Below are 23520 nucleotides of genomic sequence, written 5' to 3' on the forward strand. Positions count from 1 at the left end.
ACGTCCATTTTCTGTCTACTTGAATCGTATATTTAGAATTTGGCCCACCTTCAGTTTGATCAAGTTACATAGGTAGCCCCCTCTGAGGTAAATATAATTAGGGGCTATTGTAGATAAGCATGATATACCTACTCACTGTATTGTGACATATATTTTTAGGGACTGTGTTGTGAGGCATGCATATCCTTTTACCTGTATGTCTTGCTGTAGGTTGCCCGACAAAAGCATAAATGCTCTGCCCACCTTTATTATTGTGCTTTCATGTAGAATTCTAACATCTGTGCCCACATAGACTCCATGTTCTTAATTACATTTTTCTAAGTATTCACTGTTGTGCATTCCATTATTGTGTTACATTACTGTAACAAAACACTTCAAACAAACAACTTCAAAACAAAAAGCCACGAAAGGTGGCTTAAAAGTGTATGATGCTTGGAATTCTACATTCCATCCCCTAAAGCGCTACCAGTAGTAAAATATTCCTAATTGTCTTTTTATAATAATATTTGGGGTTTTACATGCCAAAACCACTTTCTGATTATGAGGCACGCCGTAGTGGAGGACTCCGGAAATTTTGACCACCTGGGGTTCTTTACCGTGCACCTAAATCTAAGTACACGGGTGTTTTCGCATTTCGCCCCCATCGGAATGCGGCCACCGTGGCCCGGATTCGATCCCGCGACCTCGTGCTCAGCAGCCCGACACCATAGCCACTGAGCAACCACGGCGGGTTAATTGTCTTTTTTTATAAGCTAGCTGCCAGATACATAGTCTCATTATGAGAGTATGTTATTTTTTTTTTCTTTGGTCTGACTTGTTTTGTTGAATGTTCTCCTTGTTAGTTGAGAATTTGTTTTCTTGCCACCGCATGCAATTCTCCAACTGGAGCCTATGAGCTATGTGTATAATAAATAAGTAAATTCCTAAAGCATGCAACAAACCATGCAGCATAGCATTTAAATGTTGCCAGTTTATAATGCTTCTTGAGTGCAGCGCAGCATGGAGCTTGAGGCTGATCTCTTCAGATGTAAAAAAAATGGCAGGTTATGAAAATGTGGTCCTACAAACTGCTGGTTACGCATGTTAGTCAGCCTGTTGCAGTGGTCACAAGTGAGAATGTAACCAAAAGCTGGGCGTGCTCGGCCATTTTGCATATGGCACAAGATAAAGCTTCACCTCTGCTATTGCTTCTCTTATAATAATGGCCTCCGAGTATACATGCCGAGTTATGCTTCTGGGGACACTTATTAGTTAACCTTATCAGGTAATACCATTAGCCTTATGGGTGCTATAATGTTGCAGTGCCTGCAGGATGGCCAGCATTACAATACACATTAAAATTATTGCACAAGTCATGCAATGGTATCGGGATTGGCCCACCAAGTGACACCCTTTAATTACACTATACCTGAGATCAGCCCAGCTCACTCAGTCAGGGAGACATCCATGCATAAGGGGAGGGGTATAGCAAATAGAGGGCGTTTGATTGATCTTTCTCACATAGATAGCTCATACATATCTTTCTTAAATTGGATGCTTTGTTGCTCAAAGTGAAGTTACTTATGTGCATAATGTCAGCATTTCGATCCTATTTATGCCTAACGAAAGTTGCTTTGTTCAGCGTCACTTTTTATATTGTTTCGCTTGTGATTCTAAGCTCACTTGTTTTATAGCTGCTATAGGTATGGCTGGACCTGGAGAAGGAGTGTAAGCAGACCATGCTATGTTGCTGATCTGCGCTGATCTCCACATCCAAGTTGGTCCCGCGACAGTTGGGCGCCATTGTGCCTTGCTTCATTGACAAGGTGATATAATATGGTGAGCTTGTACTTTAATATCGGTATTGAAAATTATGTTAAGGAAAAAAGACAAGGATTGGTCTTTATGATAGATACACTCATGTTCTTTCTTTAAGGCGTTCTTTTGACACTGTTCTGCATGGACATATTTTTAGAGAATTACAACAGTCCTTTATTGCAAAGTGCCATGGCGCTAGTTTATGCGTTAAACTAGTGCTCTTTCACTAAAAAAAGCCGTATTTAGCACGCAATTCACAAGGAAAGAAAGGAGGCAACAGGACAGAGTGCTACTAACAGTTCAGTATTATAGCTCGCACAGTAATATTGTGCAAAAGGTGAAAGGGGGGAGAATAGATCTGAATACATATTGTTTGCACAGAAACAAAAAGGACGCATCACATGGTGAGTGTGACACTTGTTTTACATTGATATGAAGCAGTCTCACTGCCTAGTAATTCTCTGCATGGGGAGCTAGTGCTAGGTTCCTCGTCATACATATAAGAAAAGCCTCAGATATCTCTCCAGCGCTTTTGTCTTTATATTTTGTCACGATCAAGCAGCTTTCAAACATAGGTGCATGTGCACCGAGAGTAGTGCACTACCACTGCTAACTGACCCACGCATCAAGTTTGCTTGGTCACGCTGCCAGTCATTTATACATTGGCCGGTTTATCCGATGCAGCCTCTACTGCACGAAATGGTATGTGATAGACACTGCACCTGTGTACTGTACGTGCTTTCTTACATGATTTTTTTTTTCAGAGATAGTGATGCAGGCTTTTTCATTATTTACATGCCTACACAACAAACCAAGCATTATCTGTGCTTAGAAAGAATTGTAGGAAAATCCAGCATGAGGCAACTGTTCTCAGCACGAAACAAACTTGATTCGTTGGTTTTCGTTCATTATTGCGATCACACTAAGGCAGACAAGCTTGTAGGCTGTGCTTCTGCAATTTGTACAGCACACTGACAGCACTGGTGTGGGCCTCATCTGTGGGCTGACTGATGGCACCTTCTACGGCGCAGACCACTTGTGTTGGGCGAGGCACCAATGTTGACGTTTGTTCCCTTGTGCAAAACAGCAGTCCTAGGTTTAGAGTAGTTGTAGGAAGACAAGGTAAACATAACTTCCATGGCTTGAGTGGGCTCATTTCTCTTGGGGCATCTAGCTTTTTTTCTTGCAACTGTGCAGAGGTGCTTCCCTAGAGTCAGCATGAAAATGGCATAGAGTTGTGCATTTGGGAACTCCTGAACAATGATCTGCCATAGTTAGGGCCTTGCGAAAATGCACTGTCTACCAAGTGGTAGAAGGTGCATTATTCAGCCACTGATTTCCTGTTGGCATGATTGCACTCATGCTGTCAGTAATTTCTTGGCTTGCCGAATTATCTTGAGGCCCCACGCTGATGATGCTGCCGATTTCTTCATGTGCAGATTTTCAGGATGAGGTTTTTGCTTTGCAAACGTTGTTGAAAGGTAGGTGGTGCTTACAGGTAGCTATTCTAAATATTAGTGAAATGAATTGGCCCATCTTGCTTCGTCAAACATCGTCACGCCGACATCAGTTGCACAAACAAAAAACCTGGCCTACTTGCAGCGTCGTGCACGAAGAAACAAACAAATCAGCTGCTGGATTGTCTTGACATTGCATACTAAGCTGAGACCGGAACTGCTGTAGCTACAAACCAGGCAGAAACGATGATGATGAGCAGGGATTTGCAGTAGCGCCACTTCGTGGGGCAGCAAGGAGGCTCCGTTCAAAACAAAAATGGCGTTCAGCAAGTAGAACCATGCAACGGTCAGAGTCGGTGCATGGTGCTCTCGATCAAGTTGGCTCAAGGATTGTCCGAAAAATCAGACGAGAGGTTGCAAGGCGTCCGAATTTTTGGAAGTTGTTATACATTATGGTCCATGGGGAGAATGGCGATGCTGTGAAGCAGACCGAGTAATCATGTCCGGAAAATCAGTCGGCGACTGTACCTATACCTATGTGTCTATGTATACCTAGTTGCAACAGTGTTTGCTATGATCTATGCTAGAATTGCTGTTGCCCATAGATGCACAACATGTCGGGTGTCAAATTGTTAAATACCTTGCAAAAGTGATCTATGCCAAAATACCGCTTCTGCTATGTTTCGCTATTGCAAGAAATTTAGCGGCTGCTGGCACCTACCTTAAAAGGCTTTATATGGTCTTCGCATGGCCAGGGCCTTCTACTTTTGTGAGTTTGCTTATCTCGAAATTTACCCCGGTTTTTATAACTTGAAGTTGGTGGGATCCCTAGTCTCCTTTAACGTGTACCCAATAGAGCTTACATAGGGGTTTTGGCATTTCCCTGCCATCTAAATGCAGCCATTGTGGCCAGGATTCAATCCCATGCCCTCTGCCTGAGCAGCGCAATGTCAAAGCCAGTACACTGCGGTATTTTGCTGGCAGAAGGGTTTAGTTTCTGAATAATTTATTATCTCAACCTGTCGGTGTTGTTTTTAAAAGTATTTCATGTTTGTATTCTGTTGCTTCAATACTAGTAGTTATTGTTAATCAAACGATGTGTCCATCTTTTTCCTATAAGACTTGCTTCAATCGCCTGCTAATTATGACAGCTTATTCTCCCACAGTAATCCATGTTCCCTTGAAACATCGGCAGTGCATGAAACCACATATTTTTCAATAAGATTTATTCATTATCTTTTATGACCGGAATGCTGAACCTTTCTTATCTGTGAGAACATAGGCAAATTTGCCTATGTGCTAACCTGTTGCATGAGTCAAGATAAATTATTGGCTTTACTTTTTCAGGTGCCCTGCTCGCTCTCACCCAAGCAACCCACTCCAGCGGTCTTCTCTCGGCAGACTGGATGCATCGAAATACCATTAGAAGGTCCAATAAACAGTGCTTGGGACATTTATGACATGCTTTTATTTAAGCCGGAGGACTTCAGGCTTAATGAAAGCTCAAGTGGGTGTACAGAAATACCTACGTAAAGTATACTTGTCTTTTTCACTTACAAGTACATGCCAATACTTTGCCTGACATTTTTCACCCCAAAATTACGCTTTACTGTGGATTTGTGAACAACCCATTACAGCAAAAAGCACTGCATTAAGACGAGTACAAGTAATCGAACATATACTAAACTTGCAAGAACTACATTTGCATACTTGTAGTAAATATGAAAATGAGGTACAATCTTCTTCAGGGTGCATTTTCTTGTAGGTCATACATAGAGAACGTACTCGTGGGTCATACAAAACTTGTTCATGATGTATCACATCAGTGTTGGTAGTGCTAATCAATTTATGCCGAAAATTGTGTTCATCTTCGTATCAAGCAATGTACCAGGCAAACCTACATATGAAAGTGGCATTCTTGTTGCGAACCTAATGCAGATCTACTTCTCTTCAATGCTGATCGCAAATACACAAGTGTACAAAATAGGTGTAAAGAGTACATTATATTAAGCAACATCAATCCATTCTGAAAGGACCTGGTATGGATGTAGCAAAAAATAGGTCTGAACAGGGCCAAACAGGTCTGGGCTAGATAGGACGGGATTAAACGGGTCAGGATTAAACAGGATTCAAACGGGTCAGGATCAAACAGGATTTAAACGGGTCAGGTTTAAACGGGATTTAAACGGGTCAGGTTTAAACGGGAATAAACGGGATTTAAACAGGTCAGGACTGAACAGGATCAAACGGGGTCCCGTTCCATAACCCTATTTGATGAAACCCGTTTGAAAACAAATAGGATTTTTTAGTAGGGGAGGACTTCTGGAGCACCATGTCGCAGCAGGATGTTCTCGACGAAAAATTTCGCCATTTCGGCTGCGCTGCCTTTCGATAGAGCTTTAGTTTGAGCGAAGCGGGTGAGATAGTCCGTCGCCACATCGATCCCCTTATTTCCGGATGTTGATGTCGGAAACGGTCCTAACAAGTCCATCGCGGCTTGGCGACGACGGCCGAAAGCTTCCCGCTCCGGCGCAACGCTCAGAGAAGACTGCCCGGCCTCTCTCTCATCCTTGGCCAACCTCGCACTGACTAGGCGAGCGCGGCGCTCCTCTTAGTCAAGCGCGCGGCGAATCACGTGGTCAGGCAGCGACCCAGCTGCGAAGCGCGCATCCGACAAGCCGCCGATGGCGGCGGAGGTCGGCGCAGGGAGTAACGTGAGACGTTGCCAAGGCCACGGCGCAGCTGCGCTCAAATGGTCAAATTGCTGGCGATGGCGAAACTCGGCTGGACGCGATTAGTAAAGCTTTCGCTTTAAAACTCGGAGGGGGGGGGGGGGGGGGGGGGGGCTCACCATCTAGGCGACGACTGCTGCGCTGGTGAACAGGAGCCAGGTTGACGGGTCCGGGGAGTCGCCGTGCGTCCGAGCTGCTTTCTCTGGTTCTAGAAGGGCTTGAAATCACACCCACCACCTCTATGATAAGTTTAATACACATTTGAGTGAAGGTACTTTAATTGTGCCCGATAAACACCTAAGCGACAGTCTTACTCCCACGAACACAGCCCGCGCTGATGGCTCCTTGCTCCAACCTACGTGCCTTGTGAGCCCGTGTCGCCCACTTGCACACCGCTATCTTTAGCACGTAGCCGTGAGCAACTGGACGGGTGCAGCAGGTGGCCCAAGCGTGTGATTTGAAGGCACCCTGTGTCAATATGCAGACTTGAAAATTTCGGTGTACTTGGCCCACAATAAAGAAAATAATAAATTGCTGGCGCGCGCGGTTTTCGCATGACGCCTACGAACCTGTTTTAAGAGTTTCATACGCCTTTATTTAGGCAGATAACGAGTGTTCTAGCAATTTTTATTTTACCTTATAAGTAACTATGAAACGTAAACACCGAAACACCGTTTTCGGCTCCCGGAAGCTTTCTCGCATTTGTGCGCACCTGTCTTCCGTAAGGAGGGCCGACTGTGTAAAGAACCCCGTAAACTGTTTCTTCAAAAAATGCTCCGCTGGCGTCGTGTAGAAGGTACTTTCTAGACTACGGCAAGGTACCTTCTGGACTACGTCGTATAAATTACCGCCTGCGAGAACATGCTCTTTCACTAAAGAATGGGACTGACTCGCATTGGCCGTATCACTAAGGATACGGTGGCACGAGAACTAGCAGAGGCGATGCATATCAGAAGGTCTAGTGACCAGTGTATCAGCGTTCAGTCATTGTCTCTTCACGAAAATGAGTTTACTTTCCTGGCTGATAAGATTTTATTAGCTCTGGTTTCTATCTCATGTGACCTCACCTGTGTATGTTCCTGTCCCCATGCATGAAGGTATATAAGCGTAGCATCGGGGAAAATAAAAAATCAGTCGCGAGTGTGCGCCTGTCCGTGTCTTTTATTCTGTTGTCCATGTCTTACTTTTTGCGCCTAAAACCGTTTCTAATAGCCATGTACCATGTAGCCCGGCAGCAGACGTTCCTAAGCAGCCGATAGTAAACACCAAGCCCACTAGCGGGACGTACCTCAGTCCCTGAAAGAGGTGGCATTCGCTGCATGGTGGAAGTAACGAGTCCTTCTCGGGTTAAAAACGTCACAAGTTGTGTGGCTCACAAAGCTGCAACTCGAGAACTGTAAACTGCACAGATGACGTGAAAGGCTGAACATCCACTCTCGTCAAATCTGCAACATTCTGTCGTGCTTGCCTTGAGGCCTTGTTTTGTTTGCTTTTTAGATGAAGACGGCCGACCGATTCTGGGGGCAGGAGCATCGTCCGTTTACGTCAACGCCGTCTACACCAACGTAAGAAACAGGTTCTGTACTGGGCTTTCGTATACAGTTCAACCCAGGTCAGTGAAACACATCGGGACGTCTTCTGGCCTTGGTATATGCAGCCGAGCACAAAAAACGTCATTTTCCAGCACTGCGTTTTAGCTTATTTCCATAATGCTAAATGCATCACAGCTAAAGCGCTATTTAGTTTCCAGCATAATGAGCCTTCCAATCCGAACCCGTTGATTTGGTAAGCCTTAGTTGTTTCATTGTAGATGGGCTGTGGCAACTTCAGGCCATAGTAAAAGACAACTATTTCTACAAAAATATTTCAGACTCCCACTAAGCTTTAGCGCCACAAACATGTAGACATATGCACCAACCCGCCGAAAATCATAGCTTGATGAGTACAAGCATGCCTTCCTTCAAATTGCAACCTTCGTTTGCAAAATGCCTCATAGCACAGCAGCCTTTCTAAACGTTTCGTGAAAATGGCGGGAAAGTCACATTCTTTAAAAAGAACACGACGATACATGCCGTTGTTCAACGTAATAAGTTCCTGTATAGCACCCCCAATTTTATCGAGGATTTTCGGCCGGCTTTCGTTTGGCCGTTTCCGTAATGATGACATTTTTCATTCCAATGTTCTCACTTATTGAGTGAGGGCCTCACTGCGCGTTTTATTCTGGTTTTCAACTCTCTTCCATTCCTGCCCTGAAACTAATCCTATACACATGGTAAAATATATGATGGGTTAGACCGAGACCTCAGTTTATGATATAGGGTTCTGTGCGAATACACAAGAAACTGCCGCCATTGCAAAAAAAAAATGTGGCGGGTAGCTCTTGACGTTGCTCTATCCAGGTCAGAAATGCAGCTTCAATGTAATGGTAGGGTGAATGTATAGGACGAATTATTCGCATTGTTGGTACAGGTTCAGCATCGTAGGAATGGCACTAAAAGCCACGACACATGCGTGATAGGTGCAGTATCCGGGAGTGTTTTTAACATTATGTGATGGGTGTCCTTCCGCTCATGGTAGAGGGGTACTATATAAGTCTTGTACCACCTTGAAAGCATAAAGTCGTTAATGACAGCTATCCCGTCTTCTTCTACTATGCGTCGTCTGGTTAAGCGTTATAGATAATGGTATATCACTCACATTGTTTCACACTTGAAATCTGCAAAAGTGTCCAACTCTCGGCAGGGCTACGCGAGCAAGAGGACGTATATCGTGACGCAGTATCCGCTGATCATCACAGTGGAGGACTTCTGGCAGCTCGTCTACGACTCCGGATCGCAGACAATCGTGCTTCTCAACGATGTCGATGCCAAGGATGAGGTGAGGCGGGGTTATTTTTCTTTGTATTTCTTCTTTTCCGACGATTTATACTACAGCGATACTCTAGCCAAATTTTCATATCTGCTTACAAGTAATTATTCAACTTGCTTATTATTGTTATGGTGGACAAGATGTCAATCGAGCGGTTGGAGAAAAATCGCAAGACGAAAGTAGATGTTTTCAATAACGCGTGTTTGCGTTTTGCGACAAATAGGAAATGTCCGCGAAATATGAAAATACCGCGTGGCTGCGCTCCCATGTGCATGGGATAGCAGCTCCATCAAGCAGTGTCAGCCGGAAAACTATTCATCTCGTATCGGCTCGACCGGCGGCGATAACAGCACTTCTATTTTTTCCACGACTCGTGAACAGCTCCGGGCGATTACTTCGCACCGAGATCAAGGAAATATGCTGCCCGGAATGGCGAGCTTGGGATGAGAAGCTTGCTTTCCTACTGAGACTGTTTGGTGGTGCGGCTATTACGTGAGCATGAGTGCGAAATTAGGTGGTATTTTTTATTTTTCGCGAGTTTTCTAAATGTGCGTAGAATAATAAGCAGGCGATGTCTACTTTGCTGGAAATACTTCATATTGACCCGTCTTAGGATTCTCTACAGCCGCCTAATTGACGTCTGGAAAATTAGAACAATGACAAAGTGAGATAACTGCGTTTGATTAACTATTGTAATGCCAGGGATGACAAAGTAATTGGTGGTTTCTCAATAACACCCTGGACAACATTGACTCGATATGATTACGAGATGATACAGCTTGAATGATGTTTGATCCGTGCTGATGTACCACTTGGTGCGTACTATTTCGAACGCCCTGTACATGTTCAGTAGTGGGACATACCACGCATGGTCTTCTGCGCGATCAGTGACTTGCGTTGTCTATCTCCATTTTCATGTCAGATTTAAATAGGTCACTCCACATAGGAACACTCAGTTATTGCTACGTGGCTGATTGCGAAAGCATTGACTACCGCACCATGCTTACGAATTATGCCACAACGCTTCTGGATTCGACTCCCACTCCAGGTCGTGGGTTCTACAGCCTAAGCTCAACCTCAATTGAGTACACCTTACGTAAATTCGCCTTAAGCAAATTTGCCTCAATTGTCACCAAAGGTGGTGCTTTCGAGTGCCTTAAATAAGTATGCCTTAATTACGTTGAGCTTATTAATACCAAAGGTCGTGGGTGACTCCCACTAAAGACCGAAGGTTCGTAGCCTTAATTTATAAAAATATCGTGGCTTCGATACCCTTCAAAGGCCGCGGTTCGTAGCCTTAATTTACAGCAAAAGTCGTGGATTTGACCCCCACCAAAGGCTGAACGTTCGCAGCCTTAATTTACAGCAAAAGTCGTGGGTTTGACTGTCACCAGAGGCCGAGGGTTCGTAGCCTTAATTTACAGCAAAAGTCGTGGATTCGACTCCCATCAAAGGCGGACGCTTCTACTCCCACCAAAGGCGGAGGGTTTGTAGCCTTAATTTACAGCAAAAGTCGTGGGTTGCACTCCCCCAGAAAGCCGATGGTTCATAGCCTTAATTTACAGCAAATGTCGTGGGTTCAGCTCCCCCAATGGGTTACGTTCGTACCTTAATTTACAGTATAAGTCCTTGGTTCGACTCGAACAAAAGGCCGTATGATTGTAGCCTTAATTTACAGCAAAAGTCGTGGGTTCGTCACCCACCAAAGGCCGAGAGTTGAGAGCCTTAATTCACAGCAAAAGTCGTGGCTTCGACTCCCACTAATGGCCGAGGTTCGTAGCCCTAATTTACAGCAAAAGTCGTGGGTTCGACACCCACCAAAGAACGAGGGTTGGTAGCCTTGCTTTACAGCAAGGCCAGAGGGTTCGACTCCCACCAAAGGCCAAGGTTTCTTATCGTTAGTGTACAACGAAATTCGCGCGTTGGTTTCTCACCAATGGCCGAGGTTCGTAGCGTTGTTTCGACTCCAGCCAAAGGTTGACGGTTGGTCGCCCTAATATACAGCAAATGTTCTGGGTACGACTCCCACCAAAAGCCGAGGGTTGGTAGCCTTAATTTACAACAAAAGTCGTGGGTTCGACTTCGCCAATGGCTGAGGTTCGTGCCTTAATTTACAGTAAAGGTAATGGGTTGGACTTCTCCAAAAGGCCAAGGGTTCGTAGCCTTAATTTACAACAAAAGCCGGTGATTCGGCTCCAACAAAAGACTGACTGTTCTACTCCCACCAATGGCCGAGGGTTCGTAGCCCCAATTTACAGCAAAAGTCGGGGATTCGACTCCCACCAAAGGCTTGCGGTTCTACTCCCGCCAGTCGAACCCCCAACCAAAAGCAGGGGGTTCGCAGCCTTAGCTTACAGCAAAAGTCATCCGTTGGACTCCCCAAAAGGCTGATGATTCGTAGCCTTCATTTAAGACAAAAGCCGTGGATTCGACTCCAACCAAAGGCTCACGGTTGTACTCTCACCAATGGCGGAGTGTTTGTAGCCTTAATTTACAGCAAAACACGTGGGTTTGACTCCCTCAAAAGGCCGAGGGTTCGTAGCCCTAATTTACAGGAAAAACCGTGGATTCGACTCCAACCAAAGGCCGAGGGTTTGACTCCCCCAAAGGCCAATGGTTCGTAGCCTTAAATTACAGCAAAAGTCGTGGATTCGACTCCGCCAATGGCTGAAGTTTGTGCCTTAATTTACAGTAAAAGTCGTGGGTTCGACTCCTCGAAAAGGCCGAGGGTTCGTAGCCTTAATTTACAGCAAAAGTCGTGGGTTTGGCTCCTCCAATTGCTTAGGTTCATATCTTCATTTACAGCACAAGTTGTAGATTCGACTCCCATCAAAGGCCCAGCGTACGTAGCCTTACTTACAGCAGAAGTCCTGGGTTCGACTCCCACCAAAGGCCGAGGTTTAGTAGCCTTAATTTACCGCAGGAGTTGTGGGTTAGTCTCCCCTCGATGGGATAGGGTTCGTAACTCTTTTTACAGCAAAAGTCGTGGCTTCGACTCCCACCAATGGCCGAGGTTCGTAGCTTTAATTTACAGCAAAAGTCGTGGGTTCGACTCCCCCCGATGCCCGAAGGTTCGTAGCCTTTTTTACAGCAAAAGTTATGGCTTCGACTCCAACCAAAGGCCTAGGGTTCGACTCCCACCAATGGCCGGAGTTCGTAGCCTTAATTTACAGCAAAAGTTGTGGGATCGACTCGTCCCACAGGCCAAGGGTTCGTAGCCTTTATTTATAGCAAAAGACGTGCATTCGACTCCAACCAAAGCCTCGACTGCCACCAATGACCGAGGTTCGTAGCCTCAATATACAGTAAATGCCATAGGTTCGACTCCATCCTGAAGGCTTAGTGTTCGTAGCCTTAATTTGCAGCAAAATTCGCGGATTCGAGTCCAAGCATAGGCCGATGATTCTTAGCCTTAATTTATAGAAGAAGTCGTGGGTTCGACTCCCCCAAAACCGAGGGTTCGTATCGTCAATTTGCATGAAAAGTCGTGGGCTCGTCGCCCACTAATGGCCGAGGTTCGTAGCGTTAAGTTACAGTAAGAGTTGGGGGTTCGACTTTTGCTTAGAGTTAGTTGCCTTAGTTTACACCAAAAGTCTTGGGATCGACTGCCCTCAAAGGCCGAGCGTTCGTAGACCTGTTGTATTATCGCGCGGTCACGTCACCAACGCCGGATTTTCGCCTCATGGGCCATTTAATGATTTCGGATAAAAAAAAGATAAGCAAGGGGGTTAGTTAGGCAAGGTGAGCACGGCATCATGTCGCCACCACAGCAACATTCGCACTCGAGTGGACCCAGCGCGGGAACTCCATGCTCACCTCAGCTTAGAGACGCCGAACAGTTGAAGAATAGCCCCTCCAAAATGCAGACAACGCGACGAGCGAAGCGCGCAGAGAGCGTCGAAACGCCGGGTGAATGCCGAGCTGCAGCCGAAGACGCCGTGGCGCGTCCCTCGATGGAAGAGGCCAGAAGGAGGGAGTCGCAAGTGAACGACCAAATGGATATTCAGGATGACAGCGTGGACGACAACGATGATAGCAATGACGAAGACAACGAGGAGGACAACGGATGGTCCTTTTTCAGCAAGCGGAAACCAAACAGAAAAGTCAAGCCCGAACAGCTTCGCCTCGAGCGGGTAAGTCGACCTCATTTTGCACTCTCGATCAGGCCACTTAACAAGGTACACGTCCATGACATACCTAAGCAGGCTATAACAGCAGCACTAGAGATGACGGCAAGAAGTTGGGAACTTGCAGAATTATCAATTTTCCGCTACGACCCTGCAGCGAACTGCATAAAGGTTACTGTGAGGGATGAAGAACACGCGAAGAGGCTTGCGGCGCTGACACGATTAGCTGAGAAAATGAGCGGTCGCGTTCGTACGTATGAAGTGATAATTGAAAGAACGCCAACACAGAAGGTAGGGAACAGTCGGGGGGTCATCAAGGTGCGTCCCGACCAGACCATTGAATATATCAAGGATCACTTGAGATGCGAGACGGCAACTATCCTAGAGGCACGTCTTCTCGGGAAGACAAACATGCTGCTGCTAACATTTAATACGGAATCTCCCCCAAACAGGCTCGTGTTCGATTATGAGATCACAAGGGTGCGTGAGTACAGACCGAAGGTTATAGCTTGCTACAATTGCCACGGCTTGGGACACATTGCCAAGTATTGCCCTTCAGACGAAGTGTGTAAACAGTGTGGTAGAAAACACCCTGAAGAGAACGAATGCGACGAAGAGCTATTCTGTGTCGCATGCCAGAAACAGGGCCACATATCGCTAAACTCAGCATGTCCTAGCCGTGCACCGAAAGACATTAAGAAAGTCGTGCAGAACACAGAAGGTCAGAGGACAGTGATCTGGTCTGAAAAAGTACTGGCGGGAACATCCACACAACCCACGCTATCCGCTCACTATGAGCAACAAATAAAAGAACTAAGAAAAGAAAATCAGCAGTTGAGAGCAATGCTGCAGCAAATACTCGCACGACTACCACCAGAGCAACGAGATACGCAACCACCGTCAAAGCCACGGCAACGTGAATCAGAGACGCCGGCAGACCGAGAAAAACGCACGCGTTCTAACAGTCGGGTCGGGCGATCAATTAGTCGGAAAACCACGGCAAACTCTAGAAAGCTGCAACACGCAGGACCTGCACAGACCCAGCAGAACCAGGCACCGTCAGTGCCAAAACCACTAACAGCCCAAGACTCGGCGTATGCACAGATGCTGAGCATCCTAAGGCAGGAAAGACACACTGAGACCCAGCGCCTCGAAAAGAACCTACGGGAGGAATTTCAGACAGTAACGAATGCAATACAAACTCAGATGCAGGCGATATTCACGGAAATTCAGAGAAATATTCAGAAGCAACATGACGAACCTAAAAGGCGCAAGCCAGCAGATGAAAGATGACGGCACGGCCTATATGCATCCAATGGAACTGTCGAAGTTTACGCAGAATGGATCCACACTAAGACAGCAAATTAAAAAATTCAAACCCCTTGTCGTGCTTCTACAGGAGACAAGGGGACAATGCACTATTCGAGGTTACCGAACCTTTCAGCAGGCTACGATACGACACCAAGGCAAAGGAAACCAACAAGCGCAAGGCCAAGCTGCTCTTTTAGTAAGACATGACTGCACCGCAACCCAACTGCAGATACCAGATTTGTGTAATGATTTTAGAGAAATTGTGGCAGTAAAGCTATGGCCACGCGGCCACCGGTCAATGGTTGCAGTCTCCACGTACTACAGACCCCTAACGGGCAAGCACCGGAATGACTCCTACCAATGGCTTAGTAAGGTGCAGGGAAAAGCCGGAGGCCTTCCCATTCTAGTGGGGGGAGATTTTAACGCCAAGCACCAAACATGGAGCTACGCCAAAGCTGACCCGAGAGGACGCATACTGCACGATGCAATAGAAATGTCAACTCTGGACATATGCAACACACCAGAAACACCAACCCGCATAGGGCTACACGCGCGACAACAGGATACAACGCCCGATCTGACACTAGCCACTCCAGGGCTCATAAGGCAATGGAACGTAGAATCGACGACACGGGGAAGCGACCATTTACCAATAATTATCACACTCAATCGCAAAAAGATCCGAGAGAGGAGAGAAACGGTGCTTTTTGACTGGAAAAAATTTAGAATGGCTACCGGGGACTCTTTTGCGGACTTTGAACAATTCAGCGCTATGATAGCGGAGGCACGGCCGGAGGCCAGGGAAACTATCCCATGCGATGACACTGCAACTCACATGGATATGCACCTTTAAAATCTATGGCGGAAGGTCAACCGCCTCACACAGCAATACCGGTATAAAGGAAAGCGTCACAAAGATCTAATGCGCCTTAAACATCAATACCGCCTCATCAAGGAATACCAACAACTCGAAGCAGACACGTTGCACAATACGTGCGCGAAGCTTGGCCGGGAACCCGGCCTAAAAAAGCTATGGCAGATTTTAAGGAGCCTGCTTGGGAGCAAGAAAGGAGCGCCTCCTCTCGAGGAGCTCTTTTTGCGCGAAGAGCCTGCCGTGCTGGAGGACCGCGTCATCCACACTTTCTTCCCACATGCTGCCGAGGCGCCTCCTGAACCGCTGCCTTCCGCAACGATAGACAACGCGAAAGCGGAGCTAGACACGCCCTTTACTCTGGGTGAACTCGTAGCAGCCCTTGCACAAGGCAAAACGAAATCAGCTCCCGGGCACGATGGAGGGACTTGGCAAGAACTTCGTAACCTCAGCAATGAAGCTCAAGAACAGCTCTTAACAATTATCAATGAATCCTGGCAATCCGGACTAGTGCCAGATTCACTAAAACTATCTCTCATCTACCCCATACCGAAGCCGGGCAAAGACCACACGAAACCAGCTAACCTACGCCCCATAGCTCTAACGTCAACTGTCTGCAAATCGATAGAAAGAATGCTACACACAAGAATGCAGCACTACATCGAATATGTCCAACCGGGTTTGCATCCTGCGCAGGCAGGTTTTCGGCCGAACATGGGCACACATGACTGCCTCTGGTTGCTCCGCAGAGTGATCAACCGTAAGTCTCGCAAACAGATGCCTGACTATATTCTTGCAGTCGATATGCGTAAAGCATTTGATAACGTGAAACAAGAGGCCATCTTACAGGAACTGGCAACCAGGTACCCTAGCCAAAGAACATACAATTGGATACGTAGCTTCCTCCAAAGCAGACCAATTCAGCTCCATGGCAAGGCACCGGGATGGAGTCCGAAGACCTATTACTTGGATAGGGGAGTGCCCCAGGGCTCCATCCTCGGACCTATGCTATTCAATCTGGCCATGAGACCTGTGGCAGAAAGTCTTGAGCGAGACACTTCAGCCCGTTTTACTATTTACGCCGACGATATAACCATATGGACGGAAGCGGCGGATTATTCCGACCTACAGAGCATGCAAACTGAGCTGCAAGCAGCGATCCTGAGCCTTAGCAACACTTTAGATAACCTCGGACTGCAACTCTCGCCAGAAAAGACAGAATTGATCAGCGTAGACGGAAAGAAAGCAACCAATGTAAACAAGCAGATCACTTTACACATCGGCCAAAGCGATATTACGTCGGCAAGTGGACAAATTAGGATTCTTGGAGCACAGATTGCTAGCTGCAACAGCCCCCAGCTATGGATTCGTACACTAAAGCAAAAATGGAGACCGCTGTTGCATATGGTTAGACGAATATCGAGCAAGTATGGCGGAGCGCGTCAGAAAGCGTGCCAAACGCTTGCAAAAGCGGTCGTGGTTGGAAGGATTCTTTACGGGGCACCTTTGTACGAATTCTCTGAACGAGACCTCGGCGACATCGAAAAGTTACACAGGGCCACCCTCCGTACGATCACTGGGCTACCAAAGCACACGAGGAACGAGGACCTGCTCAAGCTCGTAGCGATTACACCCATACGGGCCATAATCAGTGAAGCACGAATTCGAATGCGATCCCGGTTGGAAAACACGACCCAAGGAAAACAGATCATGGCATGGGATAAACAAGTCCATGCGAAGCCAGAGCCCGCGGAAGCGACCATAACGCCACCATGGGATGCACCACTGGGCGTACGGAGGCAACAACGCCCTATCGCCAGACGAAACGCGGAAGCTAGAAAAATATTTGAACAGAGATTGGGATTAAGCACGCCGCAGCGCACCACTGACATCTACACGGACGCTGCAATCACAAACGACATAGCAAGCATGGCCTGGGTTAGCACATCTGCACCCCAACACAATGGCTATCACACATGTCAGCTTCCCGGGGGTGCAACCTTGCACGCTGAGCTCTTAGCTATATGGGGAGCGGTCAACACCATTCCCATTGACATGGGAGACATTGTAGAGCAGAGTGTGCGGAATAATTATCGGATCCTTACTGATTCGTACGAAGCAGTGGCCGAATTAACGGGGCCTACGACAGATGATGCGGTGGCCAACGACACCAGAAAAAAGCTCAAGAGAATACAGGACAATGGGACAAATGTTGAAATTCTATGGACACCGGGGCACACCGGCACGGATGGGGGAAACGCAGCCGCTCACGCTGCTGCCGCGCAAGCGGGTGGGCTTGATTACGTACAGCTCCCCACACTCCATTTCCTCGCCAAACCCCGCGGACCAAAACCCATACCTAAAGATATTGGCGACAGGCTCTCCTAGCAGAGCACTCCCAGATGAAAATGTTTTTACTTCCAGCTGGATTATGGAACTGGAAATTTCACCCAGCTGGATACTTTTCTAGCTGGGAAGGCAGCTGGAAAAAATCCAGCTGGGTGAAATTTCCGGTTCCATAATCCAGCTGGAATATGTCCCAACTGGAAGGTCTTCCAGCTGGATCCAGCTGCAAGAAATGCCAGCTGGATCCAGCTGCAAGAAATGCCAGCTGTAATTCAGCTGGAAGAGGTTCCAGCTAGAATCTCCAGCCCGGACTGTGGGTATACAGACCCACAGACCGGGCTGGCACACAGCACTGGTCGCCATGGTGTTGAGCCTTGGCGACAACACCATGGTGTTGAGCCATGCTTAGGTGAAATCCCAGGGTGTAAGCTCGCATCAAGCAGGATACAAACTGGCCAGAACTCGCATGGATCTTAGCTTGCTGTCGCAAGTCACATTTAGTTCCTAATGTGACTGGCCGCAAGACCAACTGGTCCGGTGAAAATACATGCAGCCGAAACAGCACGGTGCTGAAACTTGCAACCATTTATTTGAACACTTGCAGCAAGGATTGCGGAAGCATATCTTGCATCTCCTTCAAGATGTGGAATACACTTGCACTTCTCCTTGTACCCCATCTGAAAAAAATATTTAGACATAGTGAGTGAACTTTAAAACAATCATCACTTTAATCCACTCAGTTCTAGTAAACAGTGACCTTTACCAAAATCACGTGGATTGTGTCAACAGCCTTTGGACAGTACCACAGTTTACCTTCATCACAGACCCTTCTACAGTTTATGTGGCGCAAGGCCTCAACCTGAGCTCTCAAGAGGCTCTCAACTTGAGCTGCAGACACTATGCAATGATTGTTAAATTGTTTAGCGCCATTGACTGTGGCTATAGTGCAAACAGAATTCAAATGAGCTCATTTGTATTTTGAGCTAGGCGTGTGATGTAACTCAACAGCCTCCCAAGAAGCATTTCTCTGCTGAATAACACAGGAGCTTAAGGGCCAATCTTTTTATGTTATTGTTGTTTTGCACCAATTCAAATGCCTGCCATTCGACGCAACGTGTTTGCGAGCACGCACTTGCAGTGAAAGCACGCCATAAATGTGCTTCTATTGCGTTGGGCAGATTGACATATACCCACTGGTATTTAATAGACGTACGTATGTGCAACATTGGGCACAAACACTGCACGGCAATATATTCAAGTGGGCTATTGGAGACAAAAGGGGCTTACGCAAACTGGCAAGCACTTCACATATGCTGCGTGATAATTTTAAGTTTTATGCAATTTTTAACAAATCGCCTGTTGAAGATACCGTAATTTTAGTCCTTGAGCTGGATCCTTCAGAGGAGGAGATTAGTGCACGAAAAATCGGAACACATATTGAACTAATTTAAAAAAATTCAATAATGAACTTCCTAATTTATTACATTACGGCACATATCGCAATCTACGAATTGTAGCCATTGAGATTGCCAGGCGTATCCACTTGGACTTACTTTCCAGAATGACACCAGTTAGAAATATGTCATCAAACTCGTCGTAAAAGTGCACTGTTGGTCTACTTACTTTTTTAACAAAACGCTCTTTTATGTATTGGAGCACAAAAGTAACTGGAACGCCTACTTATTCGTCTCACACTTTAGAATATAATATATCGAAACTGATGTAATTCTGGAAATTCATTTAAGGTGGATCCATCTTGCAAACTCACAGGCTACAATTCGTACATTGCAATATGTGCAGCAAGGTAATAAGTTAATTTGTCAATTTTTGCTAATTACTTGAAGATGTCTTTCGATTTCGCATGCTAATAATGTCCACCTTTTCGAATAATTCCGCTCAGCGACAAGAATTATATCTGCCACAGGCCATTTCTACCAAATTCCGCAAAACAAAAAAATGATCAACCTGTATACGAACATCACGTACAGCAGGGACCTATGATATCATGCTCAAGCGTGCCAACATACAGGATAAAAATAAACATTAACTTACGCTCAAAACATAAGCAAGTGAAATAATTACCTCCAAATTGTAGAATCAGGGCTGGAGAAAACGGTGCTCTTCGATCCGCACTGGTGAATCACAACACCACCAAGTACAGCAATAACAACCGTTGATAGCCGCTTGCCTGTACTTGTAACACCGTCCAGAGTAGGAACTGTCCAAAAATAATTACTTCATGCGCAAGATCATGCAGGTTCCTCACAAAAACTTGATCACATACGCACACCCGAGAGAGACTCGTTGGCTCGCAAAATTGCCTCGCCGTGACAGTTTCCGCCATGTGCTGTACGAAACTAGGGCCCCGTGGCGTCGTGACATTTTTTATATTCGGCCTGCCTTTGTAATGCTGCTGTTTGCTGTGAATAAAAACCCGAGCTTTTCTGAGAAATACTGATATTGCAATAACACGCTATTATATTATTATTAGTGTCAAAAGAGCAGTTCAAGACAAGATACGAGACTAAAGCTCCTAAGTATTCAACAAATATGGCGGCGATTGTAGCGGCGTCGTGCAGGCAGGAAAAAATAGGAGCAGCGGTCATTGCAGCCTGAACTGCTGAAGGTGCCACGTGTTAAGGCTCTTTTTTGTTAGAGAAGGAATCGCTATGCTGTAAACACTAGCCGATTGCGCAACGGCTCATCAGACCAATCGGGCAAGCTCCTCGCTAGACGACGTCGACAATGTAGCAAGATAACACAGTGTCGACCAAGAGCGCGTCGCTTTTGTTTGCTACAAGCAAGGTTCAATGAAAGTGGCAGTTTTTCCTGGAGATATATTTTTTTTGGCAACTCGATCACACAGGACACTTTAGATTGCTATCGATCCCGATCGCGATCAAAGGTACCCGGAGTGACGAGCATTTCCATGCAGTTCATGCAATTACGATTGTTGTCACAACACAAACGAAAAAAAATATTTTTTTTTTTTTTGCTGCTGCAAGAGTAAAAGCTCTTCGTTCTTATACAAGCACCACCTTGGGCTAAATATGGGCATGTTGCAGATACAAAAAATGTCTTAATGCAAGTGGGAAGCTCCACTTTCCAGTCGATAGATTCTACTTCCGGCTGGAAAATGCTCCATCCAGTTGTTTCCAGTTGGAAGCGCTGTTTCCAGCTAAAAAATGCTGTATCCAGTCGTTTCCAGCTGAAGCTGGAAAACTTCCAGCTGGCAGTGCTGCTTCCAGCTGAAAAACCAGCTGAGGTAGATCCCACTTCAAGCTGGAAAGTGCCATTTCCAGCTGGCTCTGGAAAATTTCTAGCTGGAAGGGCTGATTCCAGTTGGAAACCTGGCTGGAAACACCATTTCCAGCTAGAAATTCAGAGCCCATTTTCATGTGGGCTGATGCATTACATTCGCACTAAAATAAAAGCAGACAGTAAACGGAGATTATTAGAAGCTACACCAGTACATGTGTTTGACGACAAGGGTGGGCTTACCCGCACGGAAGAGGTTTTCTTGAATAAGGTTATGGCCAACGCTGCATACACACCACACATACTTGAGAAATGGCACCAACCCAGACAAGCTACGAATGCGAAGACTTGCACCCGATGTACACATTGCCAGGAGTCATGCAGAGCAGACTTGCAACACCTCATTTGGAGCTGTGCAGCTTTTTCGCAAGGGCGATCCAACATTCAGCATCTGCTACACGGAGACATTAGAACATTAGGAATTGCAATACAAACTAACCCTGATACACAGAAAGCCATTGCGACATATGGCAAACAAAGTGGCCTGTTTCGAGTAGTGTAGAAGGGGTCGATCAGCCCACATGAGAGCGGTGGAACTAAACATGCACCTGAGCCTGCATAAAGCGGAAGATCCCAGACTGAGATGAAGAAGTGTTTCAGCCTACAGTCTGGGTACCCACATTCCCTTCCCTCCTAATCCCCATCAGCGGCCTAGAGCCGTCCCCTTCCTTAAAATAAAGGCTTTATTCATTCATTCATTAGTCATAAGAAGCCAACAAGCACTGACACCAAGGCCAACATAGGGGAAATGACGTGTGCTTAATAAATTGAATGAAGAGATGATAAATAATGAGAATGGATGAAAAAAGAACTTGCCGCAGGTGTGGAACGATCCCACAACTTTCGCAATCGCGTGTGATGCTCTACCAATAGACCTACCGCGGCGCCGTTTCCCCGTCCACTTTATTGGGTATATATGTTTCCTAGTGGAACCCTGGGAGTGTTAGCCCAGACCTTGGCGGCGGATGTGGAACATGCTTTCCGCCGCAGGCGTCACTAGAATGTGATCTATTTTGGGCGAAGGCAGCCGGTGAACAAACCCACACTTGCTACCTGTTCTCAACGAATATCCGGAAATTGCTGAAGCGCTCGTTACAGCTACCTTTTTTATTTTTCCGTCCACTTTCTTGAGCTTTTGTTTCCTTGTAGAACCCCGGGGAAACGGCCATTTTTTTCTCTTGATGTCAATTAGAATATCGCCTATACCCGTTTTCCCTCTGATTCAAACAGCTCTCTTTCTGTCGTAAGTTTATGCTTAGCAATCTTCTTTCCATCGCTCTTTGTGCGGTACTTAACTTGTTCTTAAGATTCTTTGTCAGTCTTCAAGTCTTCTTCTCATAGATAATTAATAAAGCGCAAATAGGCACACTCCCGACCGCACACCAAAAGACGCACTAGATGCGTCCGCCATACGCAGGGCTGCGCATTGGGGACATATCGCGTGTCTGCGTATTGGGGTGCGTACCTGCTTGCCAGTGGGCCTATTTGCGCTGTCTGAGCTTTCTTAGATGTGTTCCCAACTAGCCCAACACCAACTTGGCTCCGTTGACTGTGAATAATCCCGACCAGACGGGTTTTCGTCCAAGCTTTGACGGCTCGGTAACGTCTCTGAACTATGGCTTCCATCAGCCTAACAATTCTGGTGAAGGCGTTCGCAAGTTTCTTTTAGCGGACGCCGGGCTTAGCGCCTCTGTTTTTTTTTTACAGTGACCAATGTATTTTGTGTGCGTTCCCAATGCAGACGTGCCCGGTGTTCTGGCCACATACTGGGAGCATGCACCACCGGCACTTGCGCGTAGATCACGTCTCCACCGATGTCGTCACCGGTGGAGTTCTCCAGCGGAGGTTCAAGCTCAGGAACACAGCCAAGGTACACGCCCGAGTCACATGCTCTTGCCCACTGGAGCAACCTAGTTATGTGTGGACCTGAGCTGTCTCATGGATTGAATATAATAGATTTCCTTGGGAGCTTTAATGTCCCAAGTTGAAGTGGAGTCTAAAGGCACGGAGGTACGGTTACATATTACGGCTGTATTAGTTTATAGCAATCAAGTATACCTGACTTCCGCAGAATTCGTTCTTTTACAAGTCCTGCGGCGTCCCCTTGTTGGGCTCCGAGGTGGGCGCCTGATGTTACTGCCGAACATTGCTGATAATGATATGGCTAGTTCTTTCCAACCACTCACGGATCTCCTCTTAAAATAGGGCGCTATGAAGCAAGCTTATTTTTCCCAATGAAAAGAAAGACAACTTTCCTCGATTCTATGCTATACACAAGGAACAAGGAGACAAGACAGGAAGAGTATTCACACCCTTCCTTGTGCTAAAATCTCCGAATGATCACATCGAACCAGGTTAAAAAGCAACAGAACTCGCAAGCAGGGCCTGCTTCTTGAAATCTACGAAAGGAAACAGGAGAAACTCTGCTGCCTCAAAGTGTTTGGTGAACTTACCATCGCCATCTCGCCGCACTGTTCTGTGAATACCGTTCGGGAAGTAACCTCACAGGTAGGCTTCACAGACCTCAGCGAAATTGAGTTCCCGGAAGGGTTGAAGGACCAGAATGTTGTCAACGTTCAGAGAGTAAAAATTAGACGCTACAGCAAAAAAATCCCGACCAATCACCTTATGCCAGCCTTCGAACCTAGCACCCTTTCTGGCACAACTGAAGGAGGACATTGCAAGACACACGT

The 23520-nt window shown here is 46.4% G+C and overlaps 1 protein-coding gene across 14 annotated transcripts in view; it reads left to right on the forward strand.

Annotated features, from left to right (window-relative positions):
- Window positions 1–23520, forward strand: part of LOC135915563 (receptor-type tyrosine-protein phosphatase kappa-like) — a 682443-nt gene that overhangs the window by 522516 nt on the left and 136407 nt on the right. For all 14 annotated transcript variants that reach the window (XR_011508500.1, XM_065448678.2, XM_065448676.2 and 11 more), the window contains 3 exons: window positions 7484–7551; window positions 8729–8863; window positions 22569–22697. Coding sequence is in view for 13 of the 14 variants with exons in the window: in XM_065448678.2 (XP_065304750.2) it covers window positions 7484–7551; window positions 8729–8863; window positions 22569–22697 (332 nt within the window). In the remaining variant the exon portion in view is untranslated. The remainder of the gene's footprint in view (window positions 1–7483; window positions 7552–8728; window positions 8864–22568; window positions 22698–23520) is intronic.

The sequence above is a fragment of the Dermacentor albipictus genome, chromosome 9 (assembly GCF_038994185.2).
Source record: "Dermacentor albipictus isolate Rhodes 1998 colony chromosome 9, USDA_Dalb.pri_finalv2, whole genome shotgun sequence".
Classification (NCBI taxonomy): domain Eukaryota; kingdom Metazoa; phylum Arthropoda; class Arachnida; order Ixodida; family Ixodidae; genus Dermacentor; species Dermacentor albipictus.